This window comes from Pteropus alecto, unplaced genomic scaffold (genome assembly GCF_000325575.1).
Source record: "Pteropus alecto unplaced genomic scaffold, ASM32557v1 scaffold152, whole genome shotgun sequence".
Lineage (NCBI taxonomy): Eukaryota > Metazoa > Chordata > Mammalia > Chiroptera > Pteropodidae > Pteropus > Pteropus alecto.
Genome location: NW_006432227.1, coordinates 1237374 through 1264160, shown reverse-complemented (window position 1 = coordinate 1264160; position 26787 = coordinate 1237374). Strand labels below are relative to the sequence as shown.

General features: G+C 41.0%; 1 protein-coding gene across 2 annotated transcripts in view; it reads left to right on the top strand.

Moving 5' to 3' along the window:
* The window catches only part of PDZD2 (PDZ domain containing 2), a 162542-nt gene that overhangs the window by 116409 nt on the left and 19346 nt on the right, over nt 1-26787 (top strand). For both annotated transcript variants that reach the window (XM_025043535.1, XM_025043536.1), the window contains 11 exons: nt 3521-3632; nt 8992-9134; nt 12167-12286; nt 13071-13185; nt 15710-15783; nt 15935-16160; nt 16937-17054; nt 18713-18845; nt 23100-23181; nt 24665-24699; nt 25646-25802. In XM_025043535.1, coding sequence (XP_024899303.1) covers nt 3521-3632; nt 8992-9134; nt 12167-12286; nt 13071-13185; nt 15710-15783; nt 15935-16160; nt 16937-17054; nt 18713-18845; nt 23100-23181; nt 24665-24699; nt 25646-25802 — 1315 coding nt within the window. The remainder of the gene's footprint in view (nt 1-3520; nt 3633-8991; nt 9135-12166; nt 12287-13070; nt 13186-15709; nt 15784-15934; nt 16161-16936; nt 17055-18712; nt 18846-23099; nt 23182-24664; nt 24700-25645; nt 25803-26787) is intronic.

Sequence of the window (26787 nt, the reverse complement as noted above, 5' to 3'; positions counted from 1 at the left end):
TGGGGCTGTCTCCAATTCCAGTTTAGGATTCAGCTTTCTCAGCTTGGATCCGTTACCATGCATTTGTCTGCTTACTGGTTTCCAGAATTTTGTTGCTGTTGTCTTCCATTGTCTTTGTCCTCACAGAATTATGTCTTTCATTTTAAAAATATCTTCCCTGTCATTTCAGGGTGGTTTCTAGAGAGAAATCTGCCACCTTTAATCAGAAGGCTATATCATTTAATTCTTAAATCAAGCCCCATCTTTGAGATGAGGATATTGAAGCTCAGAAAGGTTAACTAACTTGCCTAAATTGCTAATAAATGGTGCAAGCAGGATATGTGCCCGGACAGCTGGATTCTTAACCACTTTGGCGTACTCACCTCATTATAAAACCAGAAGCTAGAGATTCGTCTACACTGAGAGAATCCGGTAGGTTACAAGTGTGGGAAACTGCAGATAGAGAGACTCCAACTTGGAAACTGGCAAATTATATTAGATTCCATTAATGGAATGGCATTGTTATATAACACATGAATCAGAGCTGGCTGGTGAATAATAGATTATATCAACTGTTCCTCTGAACCAAAGGCCTTCCAGGGGAACCTTGTCCACATTTCATTTTAGAACAACTAAAATGACATCATTTCCAGAACCGTTTGATTTGGTCTGTGCATCTGGGGGAAAGGAAAAAACAAAAACAAAAACAGCAAAGGGACTTTCTTACAGTGTGGACATTTCAGCAGTTATAAGACTGGACAGGCTCGTTGCAACCAACTCGCACTTCGTACGTTGCTACTGTCTGAAATAATCTGCTACTGACGTATCTAAGCAACCTACTTCCCGTTCATCCAGTTACAATTGTGACAGACCAGTTTTCTGTAATAAGAGAAGTGGTTGCATTTCAGTTCAGAGCCCTATGCTAACACTTCACGGGGGATCTAGAATAAGATTTCACTTCTGCCTTGAGCTCACCAGTGAGCTTCTTACAACACTTGGAGAGGTCACAAGGTCCACACTTACTGGTTTTAGCTACAAGCTTTCCGTAGTAAAGTAACACACTATCTTTATCATCAGATATCTTTGGCATAAGAAATCTTATTGATATTTTATAGATTAGAGAAACTAAATCTCATTTCTTTCTTTAGTGCATTTGAGGATTTAAAAAAAAAAAAAGTTCCTTAAGGCTATGGTTCTCTTACTTCTAATCCACCTCCCTCTTAATTCTGAAAATCAAGAGGCATTCACAGCATTTGCGCTTGCATCATGAGGACGTCAGGTTTGACACAGTCCATGCGTGCCCTTGTAAAACTCTACAACCCTCATTTTATACTCTCACTTTATTCACACATGACCTGTGCAAGATCCCAGATATGTGTTATAAACAGAAGCGTCTCACTTTTAAGCTTAAGGGACTTGGTTTTATTTCCTCATCCGTCAAATGGGGATAATATTATTTACCTCATTTACATGTTTGCTATGGAAATTAAGTGGAAAAAAATGAGGGGTAAATGGACTATACAGTATGGTACAGTATTGATCATCGAAGGTATTAATTGAAAGCCATCTTAGGATGGAGGAGGGAAATTTCCTGGTAATACATGAAGCTGGACTTTGGGAGACTGACGGCGAAGTCACAGCCTTGCCTGGAATGAGTTGAGAAACCATAGGCCACTTTCCTTTTGGGTTATTCCTATGAGTACTCCAAATTTTTTTGATTGTTTGAAAACGTGGTGCTATGCTAGAAAAATAAAGGGAGAATGGAAGAAGGAAACTTCTTAAGTCCAGAAACAGTAGTCTGGGATGATTTTTCTCCCTTGCCATGAAGTCTCAAACAGGCTTTCTGATGGTCTGGGCCTTGGCCACTGTGTAATAAGCCACCTGCTTAGTGGGCACCAGAGTTGGTATGACTTGCAAACCCAAGGAATACCTTTCTCTGTAGGCTCATAGCCTCAGTCAGGTGGTGTAACCAGAAAGAACCAGGAACTTAATTTGGTCTCCCATAATTGCTGTTTTCAGTCTGGAGACAGGTTCTTTCCATAAAGTTTTTAAACCAAGGACAGGAGAGGCCCTGAGGCTCCTTTCTGGGTTATTTCTGTTTGCACATCTATTTCTGTGCCCCAGATCCCTGGCATGTTTCCAAGAGGGTTCTTTTGTGCTGTATATGAATTAATGTCACAGTTTGGGGTTGGGAAAGACATCTCTCCAGAGAATCTCTAAAATCATCCTCAGGATTCCATTCTTGCCTTTACTTCATAATTTAAATCTGGAGACCTGCCAATCCCTGACATTGTAATGGGAATTCACCAAATTTATCTTAGTTTTATATATCAGGATTAATTTGTTTTTCTCAAAGCCCCTTCCTCACTTTGCCTACATCTCCTCATTTCTCAGACCTCCCCCACTTTTCTCATCCAGAAAGATGCTTGAACTTGAGGGCAAAGGAGGAGTCTTCCAAATCTTATTTATTACATATACAGTTATCTCTTAGAAGGGGAGGTTGCCTGGGAGATTTCTCTTACTGCTTACTTTATACATTTTCATATACTGAATTTAATATATAATGTGTGATTTTTATTATCTGTTAAAATTCAGGGATCTTTTTACATTACAATTACATGACTTTCCAATGACTGCTAAATATTAAAGTCTTTATCTTTGGAAAGTATATCTGTGTTCCTTCTATTTTATTAATATGACTTTATTTCCTCCAGAACCTCAAAGAAAAATAATATGCCAAATGGGAAGATTCACTGTTTGATGTATTTCATAAGTTTTGTACATGTAAATTTACCCTCCAAATTTGTTATAAACACTCTCAGTGCATAAGTCTCTTCTCTCTTATAAACATAGTTTCTTTCTTTCTTTTTTTTTTTTTTAAGCATGTTTGGCTTTTCTCAGGCAGAGGACCCAACGGACCTTGAGATCATCCTTTCTGCATCACCTCTTGGGATCAGCTAGTGTAGACATATGACTAACAGATGTGGGGGCTGACTTTACGTGGACACCTCCATGTAGCCTACACAATGCTTGATTCCGGGAAGTTTTCAGTCAATACTCAAGAGTGTAGCATGTGGAACATCTGGTTGACCCAAAGGATGTGGCTGTTTGGCTGCCCCAAAATCAAAGTTTTACCATATTTTAAGAACCTTAGGATTAAGTTCAAATTTCTCTTTTAATATCTGTTGCAACTTGCACGGTAGGAAAAAGCACTATCCCATAAGTCATGACACCTGGGCTCTATGTATGGCTTTGTGACCACACGGGTGACTGTCCAACAAGTTTCCTCAAGAAGTCAAAAGATCCGTCGGGGCCCTATAAACTTTGAACCCTCCCTAGTTCTATCTGCGCGGTAAGGCATGTGAGGAGGAGGAGCTGGCCAGCATGAGGCCACGTCTGTTCCAGGTGATCTGTAGAGCTTTGCTTTGCTCCGTATACCTCACGGGACACCTGGATTGCTGCTCCTTGAGCCTTGAGATAACTTCTGGGAGGGAACTGCAAGCCAGCCTCTCCCGTCAGCTCTGTGCTGTCTGCATTTCAGATCCCTCGGGCAGATGAACCCCAAGATTCGTGTGGCTCTGAGGATTCCAAAGGAAGCCTGGAAAGTCCCAAACAGGGCAGCAGTAAAATGAAGCTCAAGAGTCGTCTTTCAGGTAAGTGAGACTCTCTGCCTGACGTGACCTGTCCGAAAATGAGCTTCCGGCCTTCAGAGCGGGAAGACCAAGTTACTAGCAAGATGAGGTCCTTTTTTTCCTTAAAACCTCAAAGTTGTTTTCTCTTTAAGTTCGTGCATGTCCCAGGCATAAAACTGCTTTCAGCCTGGCTGCCCATGTGAATATTTTTATTTGAGTCATCATGACGTGAATGTCAACATCTCTGTTTGTTTCTGCTGAAATTTAAATTTCCCGTTGGTTCATTTACTTCCATAGGACTTCAGGTGACCCTTTCACTGTGTGATGTCCCCGATGGCCTATCTTTGCAGCCAGCATACTTCCCTTGGTCCACCAGAACAAGGGGCAAAGAGCTCATATCCAACCTGTATTTCACCTAAGCTGGGGAGGCGGGGAGAGATGGAGTTACAGCTTTTGAAACAACTAGATTTGACATTTCCTGGGCACATCCTTATAGCAGCTGGCCCATGCCCTGGGAGAGAAAGTTAGTGTTGAAAGCAGAAGCATGTGTTGGGACCAGATGGCTTCCGTGGATCCTCAGCACTTTCGCCTCGATGGGCTCTTTCCTCTATTGAAAATACTAAAAATTATATCTTATGGCTTCATTGGTGTAACGATACAAGCTGGATTCATTATTAACTATTCACTACTACTATGTCCTTTTTTTTTTTTCTTCTGATTTTAAAAGAAATTAAAACATTTTTGTGGGCCCATAAAAGTGGTGCGGCCCTCAGCACTATGTCTGTGGCCTGAGGGAGAAGTCGGCCCTGGCTGTCCCCGTAAAGGACATCCTGGTATAGCAGGAAAAGTAAGAGTTTGGAAGCTTGACAGAGTCAGGTTTACCCCTCTGCTCTTGAGTTACCTTATGACGTTGGGCTGGGTATTCACCATCCTTGAACTTCCAGTCTCTCACCTGAAAAAAGGAACTAATAATCCTGACTTCGAAAGGTCAGATTTTAAAAAATAATAAAAGTAAACTCACATAAAAGCAGCTAGCACAAACCATGTATGTTAACCTCTAAAAAACATCGGTTTCCTCTTCGTGCCACCTAAATCAGTAGAGAGGTGGCGTGTATGCCTGCCCGCTCCGCCTGGCCCTCTGCTGAGTCATTGTCAGGTAAGGTGGCAAATCTAAGACCATAAACTACATCAGGGTTTTTTTTTTTTAAAGCCAAGTAACAAAATGGATGACTTCGTAACTCAGAATGATTAGGCAGTATATATCTGAGTGAATGTTAGAATGTGGGTTTGTGACTAGAGCAGGGTGAGGACCAGGGGCTAAGACTGAGGAGGGATGTCGTGTCCAGGGTCCTCTTGTGGAGAGGAAGACCAGGTCCCCTTTAGCCCAAGGAACAACTGAGAGAATTACGTTTAAATCCTGCGTGTGTTTGGAATCAGAAGTCACAGGGGCCTAGAGGAGATCTTTAGCTCAGCTGTCTTGGCAGAGTTAATCAACACCTTATAGACGGTTCCTAGGGGAGGGCCACAGAACTCTGGGGAAATATCATGGACCTTTGAAACCAGTGCAGTCACATTCCTCATTTTATGGATAAGAACGGAGAAGTTAAGGGAATCCCAAAGGTCACTCATTCGGTGCCAGCAATGTGATCTGCCTCCCAGACAGAGTTCTTCTTACCCGCCCTCTGACTTCCTGAGGATCTTGAAAAGAATCCTGTTCTCAGTCTGGGGCTTCATAGATATAGATGTGGGGAGGTGGGTATGGCTGAGGACCTTCCAGACCCAGGACTCTCCAACTCTGTACTATTTAGAACGAGCAGCGTGTTCCGCTGAGTAGTAAATCCAGGGCTGGCTACTGTTTACCACAAATGGATGCCACCCTTCCTTCCTGTACCCTTCCCAGACGTCCAGGGCCATAATGAGGAAATGTAGGATAGTCCAGGAAGCACATGCATGAAGTCAGGTAGAACTGTGTTCACTTCCCAGCTCTGCCACTACGGGCTGTGTGACCTGGGACAGGAGACTTGACTTCTCTGGGCCTTTGTTCGTTCATTCTGCAAGTCATTGTGGGTGCCTTCTGAGTGCCGGGGCTTGTTGAAGGATGCACGAGGCACTGCCACCCTGGAGCATGGCAGCAGTAGGCCCTCACTGTGTGGCAGCTGCCACTGTTATTAGCATTGTTGTCACTGATATCACCTCATCGTCGTCATTTTCATTGTTCTCTCCTCTTTTCCTCTAAAGAAAGGAAGTGCTTCAGTGGGTTCAGACAGGAAAGATTCTCAAGAACTTACAGGCCATGATAAGGCAGCACAAGACGTGTCGGGGTTGTGGCCCTCAGGGGAGGCGTTCAGAGGACGCACGATAAAGGAGGGCCAGTTCCTTGGCAGGATTTGGTAGAACAGAAGGTGAGGAAACCAGTGGTCTAAACTTGGGACAGAATGCTCAAGAAGTGCTTAGGGACAGTGCGGGGAAAGTTGGTTAGAGTCGTTTTGGACAACTGTTTTTCCTCCTCATCTACTGAAAGATCAGTAGTCCAGCAGTCACGGCGATTCAGTCCAGCAGAGCTCGTCAGAGAGATTAGGAGAAAGGAGACACTTGGGGTGGGAGCCGAAGGTGCTGGCAAAGTTGGGCGAAACTTCGACTATTATTTATGTGCTCCCCAGTTTTGGAAAAGGTGCAGGTGGAGGACAAATCCTCTCCTTTGAGAATCAGCAGGCGAAAGCAGTGATTTCGCGTAGCCAGGTAGTGGGAGATCAGACTGGAAAGGCAATTCGAAGGCCTGTTAAAGAGGCTTAAGGAACGGGGTCTACATTCAGTGCTGTGATATATGTTCAGTCTAAAGACACTTGAATACAGAAGCTTTTAATGGGATCAGTTCTTAATTTGCCCTGTAAACTTGGATATTTATTTCCTATTTTCTTAAAGTGAGCCACTCTGGTATTCACCCATCAGTACATCATCTACACACACTGCCGTACGTGGTTTCTTGTCTGTTTATGCAAGTGCCTCCCTGTCAGCTCAAAAGGAATTTTCTTCTAATAAATCTTTTTCAGATGAGTAAGCATGCCAACATTAATCTCGTCGTGAATTATTAAGAAGGGTCTGTAAAGAGGTTCCAGCCATTTCTGCTATGATTTTTGCCCAGCCTGGCTCCAAAATGACTAAAGCGATTTCATGGAACCTTTTTTTCTGAAATTCTAACCTGAGTTTTCATTACTTCGTGCCTTCTTTTTTGCCAGTAGGATTCCCTTTTAATTTTGCTATTTTTGATTTATCCCTGTTAATGCCTTAGGCTTGTGATCTTTTTAAATGGAAATTTTTCTTTCTCAAAAGGAATTTCAGGTGTTTGAAAACCTGTATCATAAAGTTAATATTTAGCTTTTGAAAAACCAGACCTTTTGTGATGTTCACTTCAATATAACTGTATCAGCCCTATTTTAACTCTTCATCACTATTAAAACATCAATATATTATTTTTAAAAGAGTACAGAATCATCTTGTTTTATGAAAAACTTAGAAATTTTTAGGTAAATTGAAATTTAATGTCATCACATGAAACATTACATGATCTAGGAAAATTTGATATTCCAAAGAATCTACGTGTGTATAGCTATATATATAGTATGTAATGTAAACATTGTAATATGACTAAAGCTATCATTTAAAATTAAATTTCCTTAAATTATCTTATTTTAAAACAGCATATAATATAAAGGAAGTACTGATAACAGTGTCTTTAAAAATTGTTACTATATAAATTTCTTAAACAGGAAACAAAATACTAACCATAAAGGGAAAAATCTATATATTATACTACATTAAAATTATGAACTTTTACTCATCAAAAAATACCATTAAGAGAGTGGAAAGGCAAGTTAGAGACACGGAGAAGATATATGTAATACATAGATCCCATGGTCTATCCAAATATCCAAAATATACTAACAACAAATTAAAATCTGTAAATCAACAACAAAAAGACAGAAACCCAATTAAAGAATGAGCAAAAGACTTGAGCAGGCACTTTGCAACTTTACAAAAGAAAAACAGACAGTGAGTATTTTAAAAGAAGATCAATCTCACTAGTCATCAGTGAAATGTCCACTGAAAACCACAAAGAAACGCCATTCTATGTCCATCAGAGTGGATAAAATTAAAAAGACTGACACTGTTAAATGTGACACAGGTGTGCAGAAACTAGGACTCGTGCCTGCTGGTGATACAGTGTTGGTAAAGGTGCATATATACCTGTACCCCAGCAACGTCACTCCCAGATCTGCATCCGACAGATGTGACAAGTACCAGAATGTTCAATGACAGCATATTGTAGATCAGGAGTCAGCAAACTACCACCTATGGCTGTATTTGTATGACCCACGAGCTAGAAATGCTTTCTAACTTTTTAGTGGGTTGTAAAAACATTTTTTAAAGAATATGGAACACGGACTACGTGTGGCACATAAAGCCTAAAACATTGACTGTCTGACCTTTACAAAAAGAATTTGCTGACCCTTGTTCTAGATCTGAAACTGGAAACAAACCGAATGTCCATCAGCAATAGAATGGGTAAGTAAATTGTGATATGTTTATACAACGAAGTAGCATCTAGAAATGGGATGAACAAACTATTGGCATGCAATAAGATGTGGTATTTCACAAACAAAGCAAGGAATGAGAAACCAAACATTTAAAAAGTGTATATTGTATGTGTTCATTTATATAAAGTTTGAAAATAGGCAAAAGTAATCCATGATGTTAGAAGTCGGGATAATAATTACCCTTAGGTGAGTTAGTGGTACAAAGGGGCTTTGGGTTGTTTTTTTTTTTTGGTTTGGGTGTTATTTGTACGTTCACTTAGTGAAATTTCATGAAACTGTACATTAATGATTTCTGCACATTTCTGTAAGTTGTTATACTTTAATAAAAAAGTTTCTTTCAAAAGTTATTACCATACCTGAAAAAAATAGCATCTGCCCCACCAGAAGAACCATAGCAACCACAGTAGTATCTAGTGATATTCCTTGCATCACTAGAAAACCATCCACTGAGAGCATCCTCATTACTGTTTATTGCCTTGCCAATAAGCTGCCAGAGGCTACATCTTACTTGGATGAAACATACACATTGCCCTTATTACGTAGTCTGGTCCCTTTAAAAACTGGCACTTTCTTCGTAATCTGGCATTCATGTCTACAGCACACACCTAGCTTATGCAGAGCTTGACGGTAGAAGGCAGTGAGCTCAGTGCTTTCAAAGAACTGGACACCAGGTCTTCTGAAAACCGTGACTGTGTATAAATGCAGCAGGTTTACACCTTTGTATGCTCTGAAGAATTTTTTGCCCCATATCAAGCCATGTCTTTTTTGCCCCGTGTTTTTTCAAGGGGGTGTACACCGTCTAGAGTCTGTTGAAGAATATAATGAGCTGATGGTGCGAAATGGGGACCCCCGGGCCAGGATGTTGGAGGTCTCCCGAGACGGCAGAAAGCACTCTCTTCCCCAGCTACTGGACTCGAGCACAGCACAGGTAGTCCAATCCCACGGGGCCTCTTACGTTCTCATGCAGTCACAGTTGACCCATCAAGGGTAGAAGAACATGTTTCCACTCCAGGTCTCGAGGCTTGCTTTTATTCTTTCAAAGTCCAGCACGAGCTTCCATGTTCTGAAGAACCGCCCGTCCAGGTGAGCCAGGAGCATTTGGGACCAGATTGTAGCACAGAGAGTGAGGTCCATCCAGCGGGGTTAGAAGGAAGTCAGCCTAATAGTTGAAGACAGGAGAGAAAAATAATCCCTTGTTGGATCTTGGCATCTTGATTCTCTTCTTACTGTGTGTTTTGGAACCAAGAACTGCTTTCAACTGCCAGGAGACAGTTGCACTGCTCTGTCTATGGTGAACCAATATCGCGTGTTGAGTGGGCATGTCAGGTGTCAGTTTAACAACTGAGTGGGTGGATGCTGGGTTGTGTGAGAGAGGAGGGGATGCGTATGTACCTATCCTGTGCCTGGGGTCCTGCCTGTTACACGGTAGTGACTCAAATAGCCAGGGGCAGAGGGGGCTGCAGAAAGAGATGAAGTAGGTGGTGATCTTAATATTCTAAAGCCTGTCCCCATAAATGCTCAGGGCTCCATAATGCTAAACGGGCTTCTCAATTATATTGTCCTCAATCCAGTCATAACTGGGCAGACATCTCACAACCAAGTCGGAGGCAGGCTCAGTCTCTGGGGAACTTGCGGAGTGTTCTTTGAGCCCAAGTACCATCAGCTAGAGGGCTCAAGAGGAACCACTGGCATCTTGCCCAGACCTATGATGAAGCAGAGATGGAGGAGAGGAGGGTGTGGCAGTAATGACACCTATGAATGCTCGGAGACTCACACATTATAGAGCTCTAAAGGACCTGGGCAGGACACCTGGGTCAGGCCCTTACTTGTAATGTGTCATCATCATTTTACAGATAGGGCAGCTGAATCTCAGAGGCAAGGTGTTTTGCTCAAAGTGATAAGTCTCAATCACTGTGAAGAAAGTTTTGTCTGACCAACAGAATGAAAGGTACCCACATTTCAGAGGCAGTTGCTCATCAGTCTGTTTTGTGTTGAATCCACCCAAACGCAACTTGAGTTGGGGCACCGAGAGAAAACAGAGTAGGAACCTTGGTTGGGACCTGGTGAAAATCCCTAGAGACAAATCTGTGGCCTGCTCAGAATGATCCATTGGATCAACAGAGCCGGGAGATCCAAAAGTGGTAGGGAAGCCACGTTGTCGGGCTGTTTTAGTGTGGAAGATGAGAGAGGGTTTACTGCCATCGTGGCCAAGGACATCTGGCACCGAGGTGGTGATTTCTTAACTGACCTGCTGAGGAAACCCGACCATATTTATATAGCCTAGAAATATCTGCTTCCAGCTTCCGGGAACCAGGAAACAGACTAGTGAAGATTTAGAGAAAAGACTTTTTTTTCCCTCTTCAAATTATCCTTTCTCTTTTCTTCTCTCCTTATTTTCTGCATTTTTCTTTTTCTCCCAGGATTCACCTTTCTTTTTGCTTGTTCTGTCTTTATCCACTAAAAAGTATTATCTAGAATGGAGCTAGCCAATAAAACTTTCTGCAGAGATGGGAATACTTTGTATCTGAACTGCCAACGTGGTCACCACATGTGCCTAATGAGCATGTGAAAAGTGGCTAGTGAGACTGAGGAATGTATTTTTAATTTTAATTCGTCTTATTTTAAATATCGACAACCACAGGTGTCTAGTGGCTGCCCCATTGCATAACACAGGTCTAGAAAGTGCAGGGGGACCCCCAAACTCTTTGAGAGAACAGTAGAGCAGGCAGGCTTCTGGTCCCCACTGGTTCCCAAAGGAGATGGGATGAGGTGCTGCTGGAGCTCGGGGATCAAAGAAAGAGTTCCCTTACGAGTCCACACACGAACCTCTGGATTCAAGGGCTGAAAACCCATGGGCCACATCTGGCTGTTTCCATAGTGATATCAGTAAAAGTTCAGTAACCTTGCCAAGCCAACATCATTTTTTTTTTTATTGAATCTGAGTCTGGGAGGCCCACATAGCTGGCAGATATTTTGTAAAACTGCCTACCATAATTGTTCTAAGCTGCCAGGAATACAAAAATATCATTAGCAGACATGTCGTTTCTACCTTTGAATGCATAGAATACTCCAAGGATAAAAATTATTTCTGATATCTCTTTTCTCATATTAAACACGAGGTGATTTTTTTTTTTTTTTTTTTTTTTTTTTTTTTGCTTATGCCGAAACATCCATCATTTAAGAAATTGTATTACTCTAAGAAGAATAGCAAGGAGCTAGACTAGAAATGCTTTAGCAATAGACTCATCTCTTGTTTATATTATAAATAGTACACCGAGTTTACACGTGTGTACATTGTGGATGATGGACAGGAAAAAGAAATCAAGGTTTGCATTGCTACGTGCCAGAAAGAGAAAGTGTGGCTTATGGGAAAATATTTTATTGTCCAAATGTGAGATCAGAACCAAAGCTGCTACGGTTTCTCAGTGGGGTGTTTTATACGGAATAACAGTTATCTGGGTTTGCAGTTTGGGTTTTATAAGAAACAAGGGCTTACTAAGTTTTCGAGTGAATAAGTTAAGCTTAAAATGGTGAGATACTTTCTAACCATGATTGTGAACTTGGGGTGGGGGCAATTGATGACTTCTGAAGGAGAACCTGACCCCAGGCTGGTCATCTTACCTCCCTGAGGCCTTGAGTTGCTGGTTCCTGACTCTATCCCAGAAAGCAAGAAGCAGGATCCATGGGGTACGGTCAAGGAAAGAAACACCAGGTGTTCGCAGCCTCCAAGCTCTTCTCCACGGGGAGGAGGAAGGCGTGGCAGTCTGTTGCTGAAGGGGCTATTCCTCCAGTGTTATTTGTAATCAGCTTTCTTGAAGCCGTTGGATCAGAGATGGACCAGAGAGAAATGGCTATCTAACCCAAAAGACAATGAAGTTTCCAAAATCAATGTATTTTTATGCCAGAGGCCACAGAAGGATAAACGAGACTCTCTCTGACTTGCCATGTGCTGACTTGTAGGAATACCACATCGTGAAGAAGTCCACCCGCTCCCTAAGCACCACGCAGGTGGAGTCTCCATGGAGACTCATTCGGCCGTCGGTCATCTCTATCATCGGACTGTACAAAGAAAAAGGCAAGGTGAGCTCTTTTCTGCCTGCCGTTTTGCCTTCCAGGTGAACGTTAGCATATACTCTTAAACGGTTACTTTTTCTTATTGTCGTTTTTATATGAAATAAAAAGTAAGACGCTTAAGTGGCCTTTGTGTGGATTTGAGTGGATTCTCGGGCACCCTTTCCTGTGGACCCCCCCAAGTGACAGGGTCATACCCTGTGTTGCCCTTGTGATGTTAGGAGTCACCAATACCTGGCAGCTAGGGCACAATTCCAGGTGGAGTGAACGCCCCAACCTTTCCAACTATTGCGAGAAAAGCAGACCCTGTGGTTTGGGGGAATATTCCTAGTTATCTTTTTAAATGAATTTCATGGTATTGCCATTACCAGAAAGCAAATCATACATATAACTTGATATTATACAAATCCATTATATAATATCCATTTTGATATTACACAAAATAGAAAGACCGAAACAAAAGAATAAAACAGATGTGGCACCTAAATAGTGTGAAATGACTCTCGTGAGCTATTCATTGATCCAGGTAAAATTGCCATTATTGGAAATCAAAGATTGTCAAATATTGGCATTTTTATGTTTCAACCTAAAACTTTCTGTCTTTAATATCATGCATAGCTAGCACAACGCCAATAGATCTGAGAAGTGGAGAAGGGAACACAACTTGACTTTACAGCTAGTTACCTTAACTCTGAGCCTGGCTAGGGAGGACAGCTCAGTTAAACACTGCAATGGGAAGGGCACCCTCAGTTAAATACTGAAATGACAACCTGGACCCCTGCTTTGGGTGTAGGGCCTTGGTTTTAGCATTGCTGGTGGTCGAGACTGCATCCGAGGACAGATGGGGATTTTTGTCAAGACCATTTTCCCAAATGGATCAGCTGCAGAGGATGGAAGACTTAAAGAAGGTAGGAAAAAGTCTCTTTATTCCTCAGTTGTCCTCCGTGGCGGCGAGCTTTGGTTCCATGGGAATCTGCCCCTTTGCAGGACGTGAAATGAATGACACACAGCTGATGCGGTAGACTTGGGAGTCCAGTAGACCTGGACTGACTGCAACACTTACCACATTATGACCTTGAACAACTGATGTAACCCGAGCTTCACGATCCTCAGCTGTCAACTTGAGGTGTTAATACCTACCTCGAAGCGTTGTTGTGAGGATTAAATTAGATATCATGTGAAAAGTGGCTTGGTATTTTTACTCGGGTCTTTACATGTCTACCTTGTCTCCTTGGTCCTTGATCTTGTTCTTTGCCTTAAAAATTCCTGAGATTTTGTGGTCCATTCTTGCCTCAAGGCTGGAGCACATAAACATCTTTTGCGTTCTCTGTAACAGCTACCATTTTGACACGCAAAAACAAGTGCTTTTTGTCCTCCACCTTTACTGAGATATAATTGATATATAGCATTATGTAAGTTTAAGGTGTACAACATGAGTCAATACACTAATACATTATAAAATGATTGCCACAGTAAGGTTAGCGAACAGCTCCATCGCCACACGTAATGACCAGGGGTGGGGGTATGTGGGTGTGTGTGTGTGTGTGTGTATAGAACATTTAGAATCTACTGTCTGCAATTTTCAAGGCTATAACACAGTGTTGTTAACTACAGTCACCATGCTGCACATTAGATCCCCAGAATTTACTCATGAATTCTGATTTTTTCTTTTTATTAATATACTTCCTTCATGAAATGACTAAATCACAGTATCTCTATTCAAACTGTTCAGTTCGGTTTTCTCAGACTATAGGTGCTATTGTATTAAACAGGCTTGTTTTTTTTTTTCAACTGATTGACTTGGAGTCTCCTTTTTTTTTCAGGCAGAGTGACCCTAGAAGCCTGTATACTAATGATAAAACGTGACCAAGCTTAATATTTTGATGGCAGAATATTTATTTTTCTCTCTTAGAGGAACAATTAACTCCCAGGTGGTGTTTGTGTATCTCCTTTCAGAACAATGTAAAATTCTAGCAGAGCATTTTTATAATGGATGTGCCATGTGTTCACCTGATTGAAATTCATCCTGCAGTGCTGGTAGAATAGAGCAAAATGGGAGAAAAAATCAATAGTTAGGAAAGGTTAATAGCACCTGATTCTTCCTATTTCTTTTTTTCATCTGTATTCATTAACAGTAAATGCAAGTTATTGGAATGGATCGTCAACCTGTTGAACGATCTGTCTTTTTCAAATCTTATATAAAGATTGTTAAGAGCACGAGCAGTCATTTTAATGTCTCCACCTTCTTCCTGTGGGGAAACAAACCCGAAACCTCATCTCTTTGAGTAATTGGTTATGCCAGGTGATTTTTTAAACAAATTCTTTCACTCATTTTACAACTTCTGTAATGGCATTAAAGAGAAGGCACATAACAAATGCACGGGACACTGCCGCATTCTTAAACTCACCTACAGGATTCCTTCCATCCGAATCGCAGTGTGCTCGCGGGTCAGCCGTCCATGAGAGGAGGGAGTGTGAGTTATGCTGCTTTGCACTTTGCTATAGGCAAGGGAGGCCCCTCCTCTGTCCTGCACCGCTGTGCAAGGTTCATCCGTTCTTTTCTCAGAGGCCCCTTTGTAGTTTTTGGATGAACTGTTATTTTAAAAAACAGGCCACGTTACAAGAGTACAAACTAGAAAGAAGCTCTGATAAGTCAACAGGATGTCCAAGTTCTTTTATATTCCCAGCAGACACTATCAACAGCTTGAAAAATGACCTGACTGTACCTTTTGGGGGTTGAAGATGAGTCTAGGATGGAGGGGGTGGGGAGGAAGAAAGAGAACACATGCGTAATTTGAGATTAACTCATAGTAATCTTTTAGATGGAAGCATATAGTAACTTGTCAGCTTAATGGCTGGGAATCTGGAACATCATCAATAAGACCAGGCATCTAGACTGTGGGCTGCTATTCCTAAATAATACCTCACAAGTTTTTTGTCTCAATTATTGAAACCATTCTTACGCTCTATGATGATTCTCCAGGGGCTCAGAGCTTCTCTTTCTGCAAATACAGGAATGGCTTCTCACATGTTGTATGTGTTCGTGCTTCATTGCCAAAGGGTTTAAATTTTTAAACAAAGACTCTGAGGAAGGACTTGAGATGCAGCTTTTGAAGTTTGATCTCTAAACAAAGGACATCTATTATCAAACCTGGCCGTGGCGAAAGAATAAGATCTTGATGCTTCCTATAATTGTCTTAATTAAAGATGGAAATAGAAAATTACTGCAAAAGAATATGCATTGTCATTAATTGTCCCATTTTGTGACATTCCTGGGAGCTAAGCTAATGAAAGTGGATTGGAATAATAAAATTCATTTTATGGAGTTGTAAATCAGAGACTACGTAGTATTCTATTCTAGTACAGATTGAACAGTTCGATTCCAGTAAATTAAAGCTTGACATTAATGTAATTCTCCTACTTGGTTACTAGGGGATGAAATCCTAGATGTAAATGGAATACCAATAAAGGGCTTGACGTTTCAAGAAGCTATTCATACTTTTAAGGTAATAACCTTCTCATTGGTCTCTGTTATCTTCTTACATTTTTCTTAATTTCCTTCTGGTTTGGGTTTGGTGATTTTATTTTATTTTTTTCAGCTGTTGACATAGAGATAGTCTGAATGTTTTAAGCCTTACTTTCTTCTTGTTTTCCCAGCAAATCCGGAGTGGATTATTTGTCTTAACGGTACGCACGAAGTTACTGAGCCCGAGCCTCACACCCTGTTCGACACCCACACACATGAGCAGATCCAGCTCCCCAAACTTCAATGCCAGCGGGGGAACCTCAGCAGTAGGCTCAGATGAAAGCAGTTCTTCCTCTCTGGGTCGGAAGGCCCCTGGGCCCAAGGATAGAATTGTCATGGAAGTAACGCTCAACAAAGGTGATACCAGCTGTTGGCCACTTTCATTACATTCTCTCAAGTAGCAGTTTGTTATCTGTTCTTAGGTTAACTTTTTGTGTTAGTTTTTTTTTTTCTGTGAATTGTTCCTTTGGAATACTCTACTACCAACATCATGTGATCTTCTCTAAATGGACAGTGGGATCAAAAACAGAGATTTTAGTCATTTTACTAAAGCGAAGGGAATAACACACAATCCTTTAAGCTCTCCCCAGATAAGTCACTGTTTTTTGAGAAACTCATGTTTAAAAAAGCCACTGCCCAGTTTAATTCTAGTACCCATATAAAATCTTAAAGAGCAAAAGATTATAGTTAGGAATACAGTTGACACTATATACAGTAACTAAGTCATGAGTCATCACCACATCTGACTGCTTTTCATCGTTATTTTCTTCTCCACCCACTGTAGAAATATGAGGGGCAATTAAATAACCAAGAGATTAGTTGCTAAAAAGAGAGGTGAAAGAAAACCTTAAGTTGTGTATCCAGAATAAACTCTATTACTTCGACTCTGCCTATTTCCAAAAACAGATTTGAGAGACCCTTTAGACTAAGCAGAGAATGGACCACTGATTAATTCATAGTCCAGAGTTAGCGCCTGGTTCTGTCAAGGACTCATTAACAGAATGAGGCAATGTGGACAAAGAAAAGTGGGATTTACTTTGAGTCTGGTCGAAAAATAAATGGTTATTGCTCTGAATATACATGAACGCAGTTTCAAATCACTCATGCTTCTTTTTTTTTTTGGCGTTTTGCAGAGCCCAGAGTTGGCTTGGGCATTGGTGCCTGCTGCCTCGCCCTGGAAAACAGCCCTCCGGGCATCTACATTCACAGCCTTGCCCCAGGGTCAGTGGCCAAGATGGAGAGCAATCTGAGGTTCGTTGTAGGCCTGACAGTACACTGCTCTGGCTTGTGTGTGAACACATGGCTACATGCACACATGAGATGCCTACCCTAAGACGCTCCTTCAGGACGTTCTAATCCTTTTTATCATTTGCAGAAATATAGCCAGGATTGTAATTATTAGCATCTCCAAAGATGAAAAGCTAATATAATATAAATGAAATTTGGTTGAATGAGTGAACTCTGGATCTTGGTTTCTCCCTACCTGTTTTGTTCTATTTGGACACAGAAGTTCAGTTTCAGAAACTTGACAAAATACAACTTCATGTACTTATCTATGATTATCTAAATACTTTATGTTATATTTCGTTATGTAAAATTTATTTGAGATGCTGAGAACAGTTCGTAATGGTTCAGAATCACTGAAGAGGAGAGAGTGCTGGAATCATACCCTTAAACGGGAGGCCTTTATTATGAAGTATAATCTCGTTAACCTTTTTTGTTATTCCATTCCTTTTTGAGTGGTGATGTCTAGATGCTTACTGCCTGAAATCACTGCGTGTCTGATTTCTGAATCCAGCTAGCTGGGTTGTAGCATGGGTATTCTGTTTATACAAGACATGCTTAGGTGTTCTGTTATACGGTAGCTGCAATGGGCCTGTGCCCACCTAACCCTCACAAGAATGCACACGCATTACACAAAGCACTCTATGCAAACAGTATCACCTTTCTCCCCATAAGCTTCTAAGTCCTTGAGCAGTTGAGGAATTGTCAAAATGACATTCCTTGAGGTTGCCATTTTTGGGCCCTGTTAATAGATTATATTATATTTTTAGTTAATCTTCAGAGTGAATTTCCATATGAAAATAAATTTAGCAAATCATCCAAAGTACATTAAAGAAAATATACTTTTAGAACCTCAGGAAAAAAAAAAAATCCTTTAATGATATCCCAAGATGATGTTTCTTTCTTGAATGGTTCCATATGTCTGGAGCCTGCCAAATGAACATTCTTCAAACCCCATATAAAGAGTCTTTGTTCTCTCTACTGAGTACTTTCCCTGTAATTTCAAGTCAAATGGGCATCTTGTCCTCAATTTCTCATTTGTTCAAATTTGAAACATTTTTACAAATTCTTGGGTAACCTTTGAGCTTCAGGTATTTCCTCCTTAAATTATATTACAATAATCATTTCAAGATGGTAGGAAAAAAGAAATTGATGGTGGTCAAGGGGATGTCACATGGTGATCAAATGGTATCAAATGGTAGCCCTGAGTTCGACAGTGTGTGAAGTCTGGGTGAGACATCTGGGTGACCTCTCTGAGCCTGCAGTCTTATCTACATAATGGGAATAATACCTATTCAAACATCGTTATGGAAATTGTCCCGTACATAGTGCCTGGCATATACTATGTGCTCAGCAAATGGTAGCCTTCGTTGTCCTTTTTATCCATTTTATTTAACTTTACTACTTCTGAAAATGCGAGTAGATATGCATAATGACTTCTGCCCATTTAAAATCTAAAGTGTTTATATAAATGTGTTGCTCTTTTACACGTATGCAAAGATGACAAGATATCATTTGCCTCTTTAAAGTATTTTTAAAAGATCTCGTATGATAAACCTCTCCTAGAAGGAAATCCTGTAAAAACCTAACTGTTACCACAAGTACTGATTATGTTTTACCCCTAGCCGTGGAGATCAAATCCTGGAAGTGAACTCCGTTAACGTTCGCCATGCTGCTTTAAGCAAAGTCCACGCCATCTTGAGCAAATGCCCCCCAGGACCCGTTCGTCTTGTCATCGGTCGGCACCCCAATCCAAAGGTGAAATATTTCATACTGTTCTGAGTATGGGAAGACAGCTTGGCTATTTGTCCAGTAGCAGTGACAGTGACACATATATTCCAACGATGATGCATACTCTGGTGGGACAGTTCACCCAGCTGGGGATGGGAATCAGTCTACGGCCACGCAATGGCCAAGGTAGCTGGTACGCGTGGGGAATGAGACATCGATCTGGACTTCTTCATCTTCACACTCTTAGAAAATTTTATTAGACAATTTTGACACTGTTATTGGTGAATTTAAAATTTGGTAGAAAGTAGGAGTACTGAGTTATGATTAACCCCCACCCCCCCACCCCCGCCAGCTGGCTGTTTGATCTCTGGTGAGACACTCAATTTCTTTAGGTTTCTGCATAAAGAAAATCTGAGAGCATTAGACTAGATGGTTTGTCCAGGCTATTCCTGACCTGAGCAGAACACTTCTGTGATTGAGGCTTAAGAGCCACTACATTTTTTTTAGCATTGATATCACACTGTTGACCCATATTAAACTTGCAGATAATCATAGCCCCTGTCTCATTGGCCTATGCTGTTATTTGGTTATTTCTTCTGTACTCGTGCAGTTGCTTTTAATTTTTTAAGGTAACCACAGGACACTTCAGCAAATTCAACTCAACCCATTTTGAGCACTTGTTTTGAGTGCTTGATGTGAAAATCGTAAAATTAGCTTGTCTCTAACATTGTACTTGGGTTATATTTTACGAAATTTAAGTCTCTCCTTTTAACAATTCAGAATGCTTATTAAGAACATCAGTTGTTCCTATACCTGTCATGGCCGGCCATCACCCACTTTGTATTATTATTTGTAGTGTTATTCGATTATACCTAAATGGTCCCAGGCTGCTGTACTTCATAGACTTGTATGACATTTTAAGAGTAAGAAGTCTGTGCCAAAAGACCTTATGGGTTCTCTCATGTGCCACATCTGGATTTCTTTAGTGTATTAACTTGATGGCATCATTTTTAGTATCTCAGTGGTGGTCCTTTGTGGTACCGGTTCTCCCCAATACAAGTAAGTGCTATCAAGCTGTGACCCCATGCCTTGCTCTGGCAAGGTGATGTCAAGCACAGAGCTTGGACAGAGATTGTCATTAGCCTGATTCAAAGTCAACTCCACTACTTTTCTTCCCCCCAGATCGTTTTCTCTTGTCTGTGTACACTCTCAGAAATGTTTTATCTAAAAACTCCTTGAGTAAATATCATTAATATAACACCAAGTCCTGCTTCTACTATTTTCTTTTCTTTCCTATTTGTCACTTCCCATTTTTTCCCGTTCTGTTCTGTAGTCCTGACCTTTTCCCTTGGAATCTGTTCTACTTTGTTCCCCTCCTGCGGCCATGGCCTCTCTTCGGGTCACTTTTAACACAGTTTTGCCGCATAGCCACAGCTAGAGCAGTCTTAGCCCTTTCCTCTAGGGTCCTCTCTTGGATTCTTCCTCCCACATGGCCACACCTCCTTCCACCTTAGGACACAGTCCAATAAGCTGTGGCTGACCTAACACATCCCTCAGCAAGATTATAGAAAGTTAAGTTCTCAGTGGTTTGCAGTCTAATGGCTTCAAGGCATGTCTGACTTCAAAATCCATTACAGCATAACACAGGTCATGATTTGTTCAGAGGTCCCTATTATCTTGGCCCAAAAGCATCTGCTTAATTTGCCAATACAGTCAAATATATATATATATATTTAAAAAAAAGGCATTTCTGTGCAAAACATGGTAGTCCTGATGGACTGCGGTCCTTAGTCCCATTGAACACACAGGTTGATTCATGTTTTTAGCCACAATAAAATGATCGTCCCGATGGTGTGGAAGATATGTCCAGCGAACCCCCATTTCAGTAATAGTTTTCACGTTTCTCCCTAGGTAAATACGGTGTTATTAGTTGTAACATCATACTATAGTTTTCTTTTGGTCAAGATTCCATTTTATGTTTAATGTATTTTTGTACCACTGATCCTAGCATTTCCTGCCAGTAGTACATTTTGATACTAAATGTATGTGCTTCCTTAGTTTTTATGTTGTTCCAAGAGAAATACCACAAGGATTTTCTTTCCTTCTGTTTCTCATAATGACTGGAGCAGTGGCTGCCTGCTTGGGATATTCAGACTCTCTAGGTCTAGACAAGCTGAGATTTGGACCTGCTCAGGTAGCATCTTTTAGCCTACATTAAGTAGAAGAAAGTAATAGAAGTCCATTTTAAATTGGTACTGGGGCTTCCAACACGATTAGAATTACCCAGGAAATCTTTCACTTATTTCACACTCCAACCATTTTTCTCCCACTAGAAAAACAATTGCAAATATTGAAAGTCTAAAATCAAGAAAAATTTGCAACCACTGTTTTAGCTGATATTCCTGGCTCATGTATATGAAACTACTCTTTGCTTTATGAAAGGGCAAGAGAGAGAGAGAATGTATATGCCTGTGTGCATGTAAATGTACGTATTTTATTTCCTGTAAAGCCTACTAGACAGTACTACATAAAGACCATAATGCAATTATGATTTACCTATTAGGTTCACATGTAATGCTGAATCCTATATAGAAATATTTATATACTTATTAAGACAAATTGCTGTGCTTACTCAAATATATTATTTATGCTAAATGTTACTTCAGTACACAAAATTATTCTAAGTTTAAAATACTCTTACCTTTAAAAAAGAAACTATATAAGCTATCTCATAGTTTAGCATGTATCGGGCTTTTCAAAAATCTTCCCATGAATAATGACAGTTATGGATAGCAACTGATGGAGAGAAAAAAATCCATGAATCTACCATGATACCCATAAATATAGAAGAGAAAAAAAGTTATAAAATCACTATTTTGAAAACTTCATCATAGTAATTGATCTAAGCAAGAATGATCAATGATGCTAAAACCATTGAGTGAAAAGGGGAGCAGGATATTGACATAGTATCAGTCTCCTCACAGATTGCTCACTAATAACCAAAAAAAAAAAAAAATCCAGTGGAGGAATCTGGTGAACTTCATCCTAATCCAGTGATCCAAATTATTAGCGATTATGAAACACACTGACCCTAAGTGCCTCTGTGATGCACTGAGGAGACAATTTTTTAGTTTTTTTGCCAAAAAAAAAAAGTCATCTAAATCTAAGCATGACAAAACTCTTAGGCAGATCCTTTGAGGGTTTGGACTGGCCTGGTTTCTTCCAAAATATCAGTATCATAAAAGACAAAGGCTCAGAATGCTTTGGCTTAAAGGAGACGAAAAAGACATGACAACTAGATCCTGAACTGAATTCTGATTACCAAAACAACAAACAAAAAAAATCTATAAAAGTATTACTATGCAAAGAAGTTGGTCAGTGACAGTTCACTAAAGGTCCATAGCAAGATAAGGACCTTGCACCAGAATGTAAATCGGTTACATCACTGTGCACATCATTTAGTTCAGTTGACATTTTTTTCCTGGCAAGACACTGTTGATGAAAGCAGAGTGTTGATTTGCATTCTCAAGGAAAATCCTCATCGCAGGCTGGCATCAAACTTTCTGGGAACTACTTCCAGTCTCCAGACACACTTTGAGTAGCATTCCTGACAGATAGTATTAGAACAATTGTTTAAATTGGAACATAAAATATATATTGGACAGTCATTTGTATCAACATCAAATTTTCTGAAGTTGATAATAATGCCAGGGTTATTTAAGAGAATGTCCTTGTTTTTAGGAGATGCATGCTAAAATGTTTATGGGTGAGGGCTCATGATGTCTGCAAGTAACTCCCAAATGGTTTAATAAAAGTTTTAGTAGTGTGTGCATGTGTGTAAACACAGCATGAGTGTGTAAATGTGGCAGAATGTTAAAAAATAGTGAATCTAAGTGAAGAGTCTGCTTGCTATTTTTGTACTACCCTTGCAAGTTTTGTATAGGTTTGAAATTGTTTAACGTTTAGGAAAAAGTTAGAAGTGAGTGTTCCAGAGAGGGGAGGATATCAGCCATGTTGTTGGTAACTATAGCACCTGAATACTTGGATTAATGAACTTGGGAACCAATTGAAGGTCTTGTTTTGAATACATTGTTTAAAGCAGTCAGTTGACCCAGCTCTACTTCTTATACGCCCTCAGTGACTGCTTCAAAGGGTGATCAGAATCCTTGGCCCTGTGATTTTCCTCTTTGTCTCTACTCAACCTCTTACTCTGGTTCTAGCTACTTTTACTGGGGAAATATAACTAAAACCATCTAATTTGTGCTTTCTGTTAAAAATCAGGTTTCTGAGCAGGAAATGGATGAAGTGATAGCACGCAGCACTTACCAGGAGAGCAAAGAAGCCAACTCCTCTCCTGGCTTAGGTACCGTAACTGCACATTTTCATTCAGCATTCAGAAGAGTCATTTAATTCTCCCACGAGGCACACCCTGCCCGTCTGCCTGCCCTCCCCCGCTCCCCCCAGCCCCATAATATTGATGGATTCTCTGTAATTACCAGGTTTGGCAGAAGTAGCTGTCAGAGAGATTCTATGCTCTCTTAGCTGCTATTTTCGATTTCTGCAGTTACTTAATGTGCTTTATTAAAGTTCTAATCATTCATGCTTCTTATACTACTTTAAGATAATTTGCAAAAAAAAAAAAAAATGAATTCGTATTTCACGTGTTTATATGTACAATTCATCTGAAATGTTCTAGGTGAAAATGAAGTGATACCCAAATATCAGATGCGGGGTTGTATCCACCCCAAACCTGGGATTTCTTTGCATGAATTAAAAGTTTCAAATTCAGAACGATAATAGGGGTTGCAGATATCATGCTTTCCCCGCTTCTTAAGTGGAAAAGTTCAGGCAGGAAAGCATTGAAATAGTAAGAATTTCATATGAATTTAAAATATGAAACATTGCATCAAGTTTTAAAAGTAACATTTCCTGTAGAGCAGAAACCTAAAGGGACTCTGCAGACACGTCTGAACTTGAGATATTACTGATGTGAAGATTGATGACGGGAGGAAAAGGAACTGAGACATGAGTTACTGGTTGTCAGAGAGAAAGGAAGGCATAGGATTTTTTGGCAACCATGAAATACCCCGATTATTCACATCCATAATTAATATATTTAAAGTGGACACAGCCGTAATGGGCTCTTTATTCAACCAGCTCATTCTCCTGACATGCCTGAAAGCTGTCCTCTCATAATGCCAACATATCCCCTCGGTCATGTATAAAAGGTTTTATTAAACCATGATCCTCATGCCCAAGACCTTTTTGCTTATGGCGTATAATTTAAAGTCTTTTTATCCTTAACTAAAAACTGAAATAGATATTCAACTCCCTCCCTAGTTCCTTATTGAGTTTCTCGGGTGGTGTTCCTTTGTTCATTCATCTTTCAGTCCATTCAGCAAATATCACTGAACACTTCCTGGATTTGCAATGCCGAGCACTCCTAGGTCAAATCAGTGAAGGTCTCAGCCCTATGCATAAAGAGTCGAGGGAGGGAGATTGAGATGCATCCACTTATGATTAAATTATGCTATGTATGTGAATAGTATAAGATACTTTTACAATTCAGAAGTTATTTCCAGCTGGGATCATTATGGAAGTGGTAGCATCTGAGTTAGGGCTTGAAGCGTGAGCAGAATCTTGGGAGGTGAAACGGGATGGGGAGCAGGTACCCAGGCAGACTGCGTGCATGTCTCTACCTGTGCACGTGGCCCATCGGTGCCAGTCAAGCAAGGAGGGTTTTGTTTAATATGTTCGGCTCCTCCTTTTCTAGTTAAGGATGTGCCTATTTGTAAGGATTTGAGCTTCATAGTTTTGACAATATGGTGACTTTTTTCCCCCAACAGGTACCCCCTTGAAGAGTCCCTCTCTTGGAAAAAAGGTGAGTCAAGGTGCACTGCTGCCTCACTCAGCTGGCCCACAAAACAGATTCCTGGAGCCCATCTGTCAGATCTGAGGGCCCAGCCCATATTTCTGTCCATGAGTCATTTGGCCACTTTGCACAGGAAATGGCCACAAAGCTGATTTGAGAACAAGTATAGCGATGTATGTTTCTTTTATTAAATATTCATCTAGGAAAAGAATAGAGCAACACAATAAAAGAACTGAGCTGCAGTTTGAAAAATTGTTTTTCAGGACGTGGTTCCATAGTTTAGCTGTTAGCATGTCCGCTTTACACACAGAAGGTCCTGGGTTCATGCCCCAGTGGAGCCACAGTCCATGGTCTACGGCCATGCCACCCCGGCCATGCCACCCCGAACAAGCCCAACGTCTGATCTCGGAAGCTAAGCTGGGTTGGGCCTGGTTAGTACTTGGGTGGAAGACCACCTAGGAAGACCAGATGCTGTAGGCATAAAAAGTAAAAAAATTGTTGATTGTAAACTGACAAGGTCCTTGTAATCTGTGAAGTCAACCAAGGGTTGCCTTGCCTAAAAAGTAAATATATTAAAAAAATGGACAGAGGGAGAGCAAAAACTCCCATTTTTTGTTTCATCAATAGACTGAACTAGTGGCTTGGAATTTCATTCTGTTTCCTATCTCTTCCTGGGAGAGTTGATATATTGCTGCTGTGGCTTTTCTAATCATTGCCAAACATTTGCCACCCTCCCCCCAAAAAAATCTTAACGTCTGGTAGCAATCATAGGCTTTTTATTCCTTAATTGTTTAATTGAGCCATCTAGAGTAAATGGAAGTGAGCGTTTACTATCACAGCTGTTTCAGATGACCACAGATAGAACGAAGTGTTCTTGGAAAGTTAGAAAGTAATCACTGCTTAAAATCATCGCTTCTGAGGCACCTTCTAAGCCATCCAACGTTATCTTCAACAGGACTCCCTGATCTCCGAGTCTGAACTCTCCCAGTACTTTGTCCAAGATGTCCCAGGCCCCTTGACGGATTTCGTGGTGGCAGGCTCCGAGGACGAGGATCACACGGGAAGTGGCTGCAGCACGTCCGAGGACGGCAGCCTGCCGCCCAGCGCCTCCAGTAAGTGGGGGCTGTTCTCCGACTCTGGCCACACTGGTTTAAGTGTCTCAGCGGTATAAGATGGGAAGAGAACTGGAAACCACGCTGTGGTTGTGCAGAAGCCGTCCTCCCACCCCAACTAAATTCAGAGTTTGCGCTTAGAGGTTGCAGCCCAGTGTTAACAACTGGCCGCTCCCTTCCCCCGCAGATGCTGTGCCCCTAGTGTCGTCTTGAAATTTATGGCATCGAATCAGGATTTGACGGCCTTATATTTTAGGGGAATCCTAGCCAAATGCCAGGTCCCGTCCCTCCCTAGGCCCTAACTTAATTCTTTTTAGAAAGCAGTGAGTGAAAGATTCAAAACTCAAGAAACAGACGTCATCAGTTTTTTTTTTTAATCTCACTGATTATCCTCTTGATATGAGATAATGATCCGATGTGAACCATCCTGATTTCTCAGACTTCTGCTGGTGTGGCTCTTTTTTTTTTTTTTTTTTCCCAAATGCCTGACGAAGAAAATACCCATCTTCGGAGAGGCAGGTGATGACCACTCTGGCTCTTATTTGGAGAAGCCAATGAGCTTACTCTAGGCTCTGATAGAAACATTTCAAGGTGGAAGCACGTGTAAATTATTCACGACATTTAGCAAGAAGTGAAGAGTGTGCTGGGCAGCCCATGTGTCCCTTCCCTGGTTGGAATTTATTTAGAGACTGTAATCTCAGGCTTCACTGTACCACAGACTCTAGGAGCTTACATGCCCCGTTAATGAAGCCCCGCTTTTTGCAGATGAAGGAAGGGCCTCAGGTGATGAGAAGGCCCAGGCGTGCAGCACTTGTTGGTCCCCAGGCATCCTCCTAAAGAGGAATTCTCAGCAGCAGCAGCAGCAGCATCTAGAACCCAAGCAATGTGTTAGGCATCTTGGATGGTGACGAATTATGCATTTCTGTCTCTAGGCAGCACCCATGTTTAAGTTAAACAATCCAGAGGTTGAAGTACACGACATAAA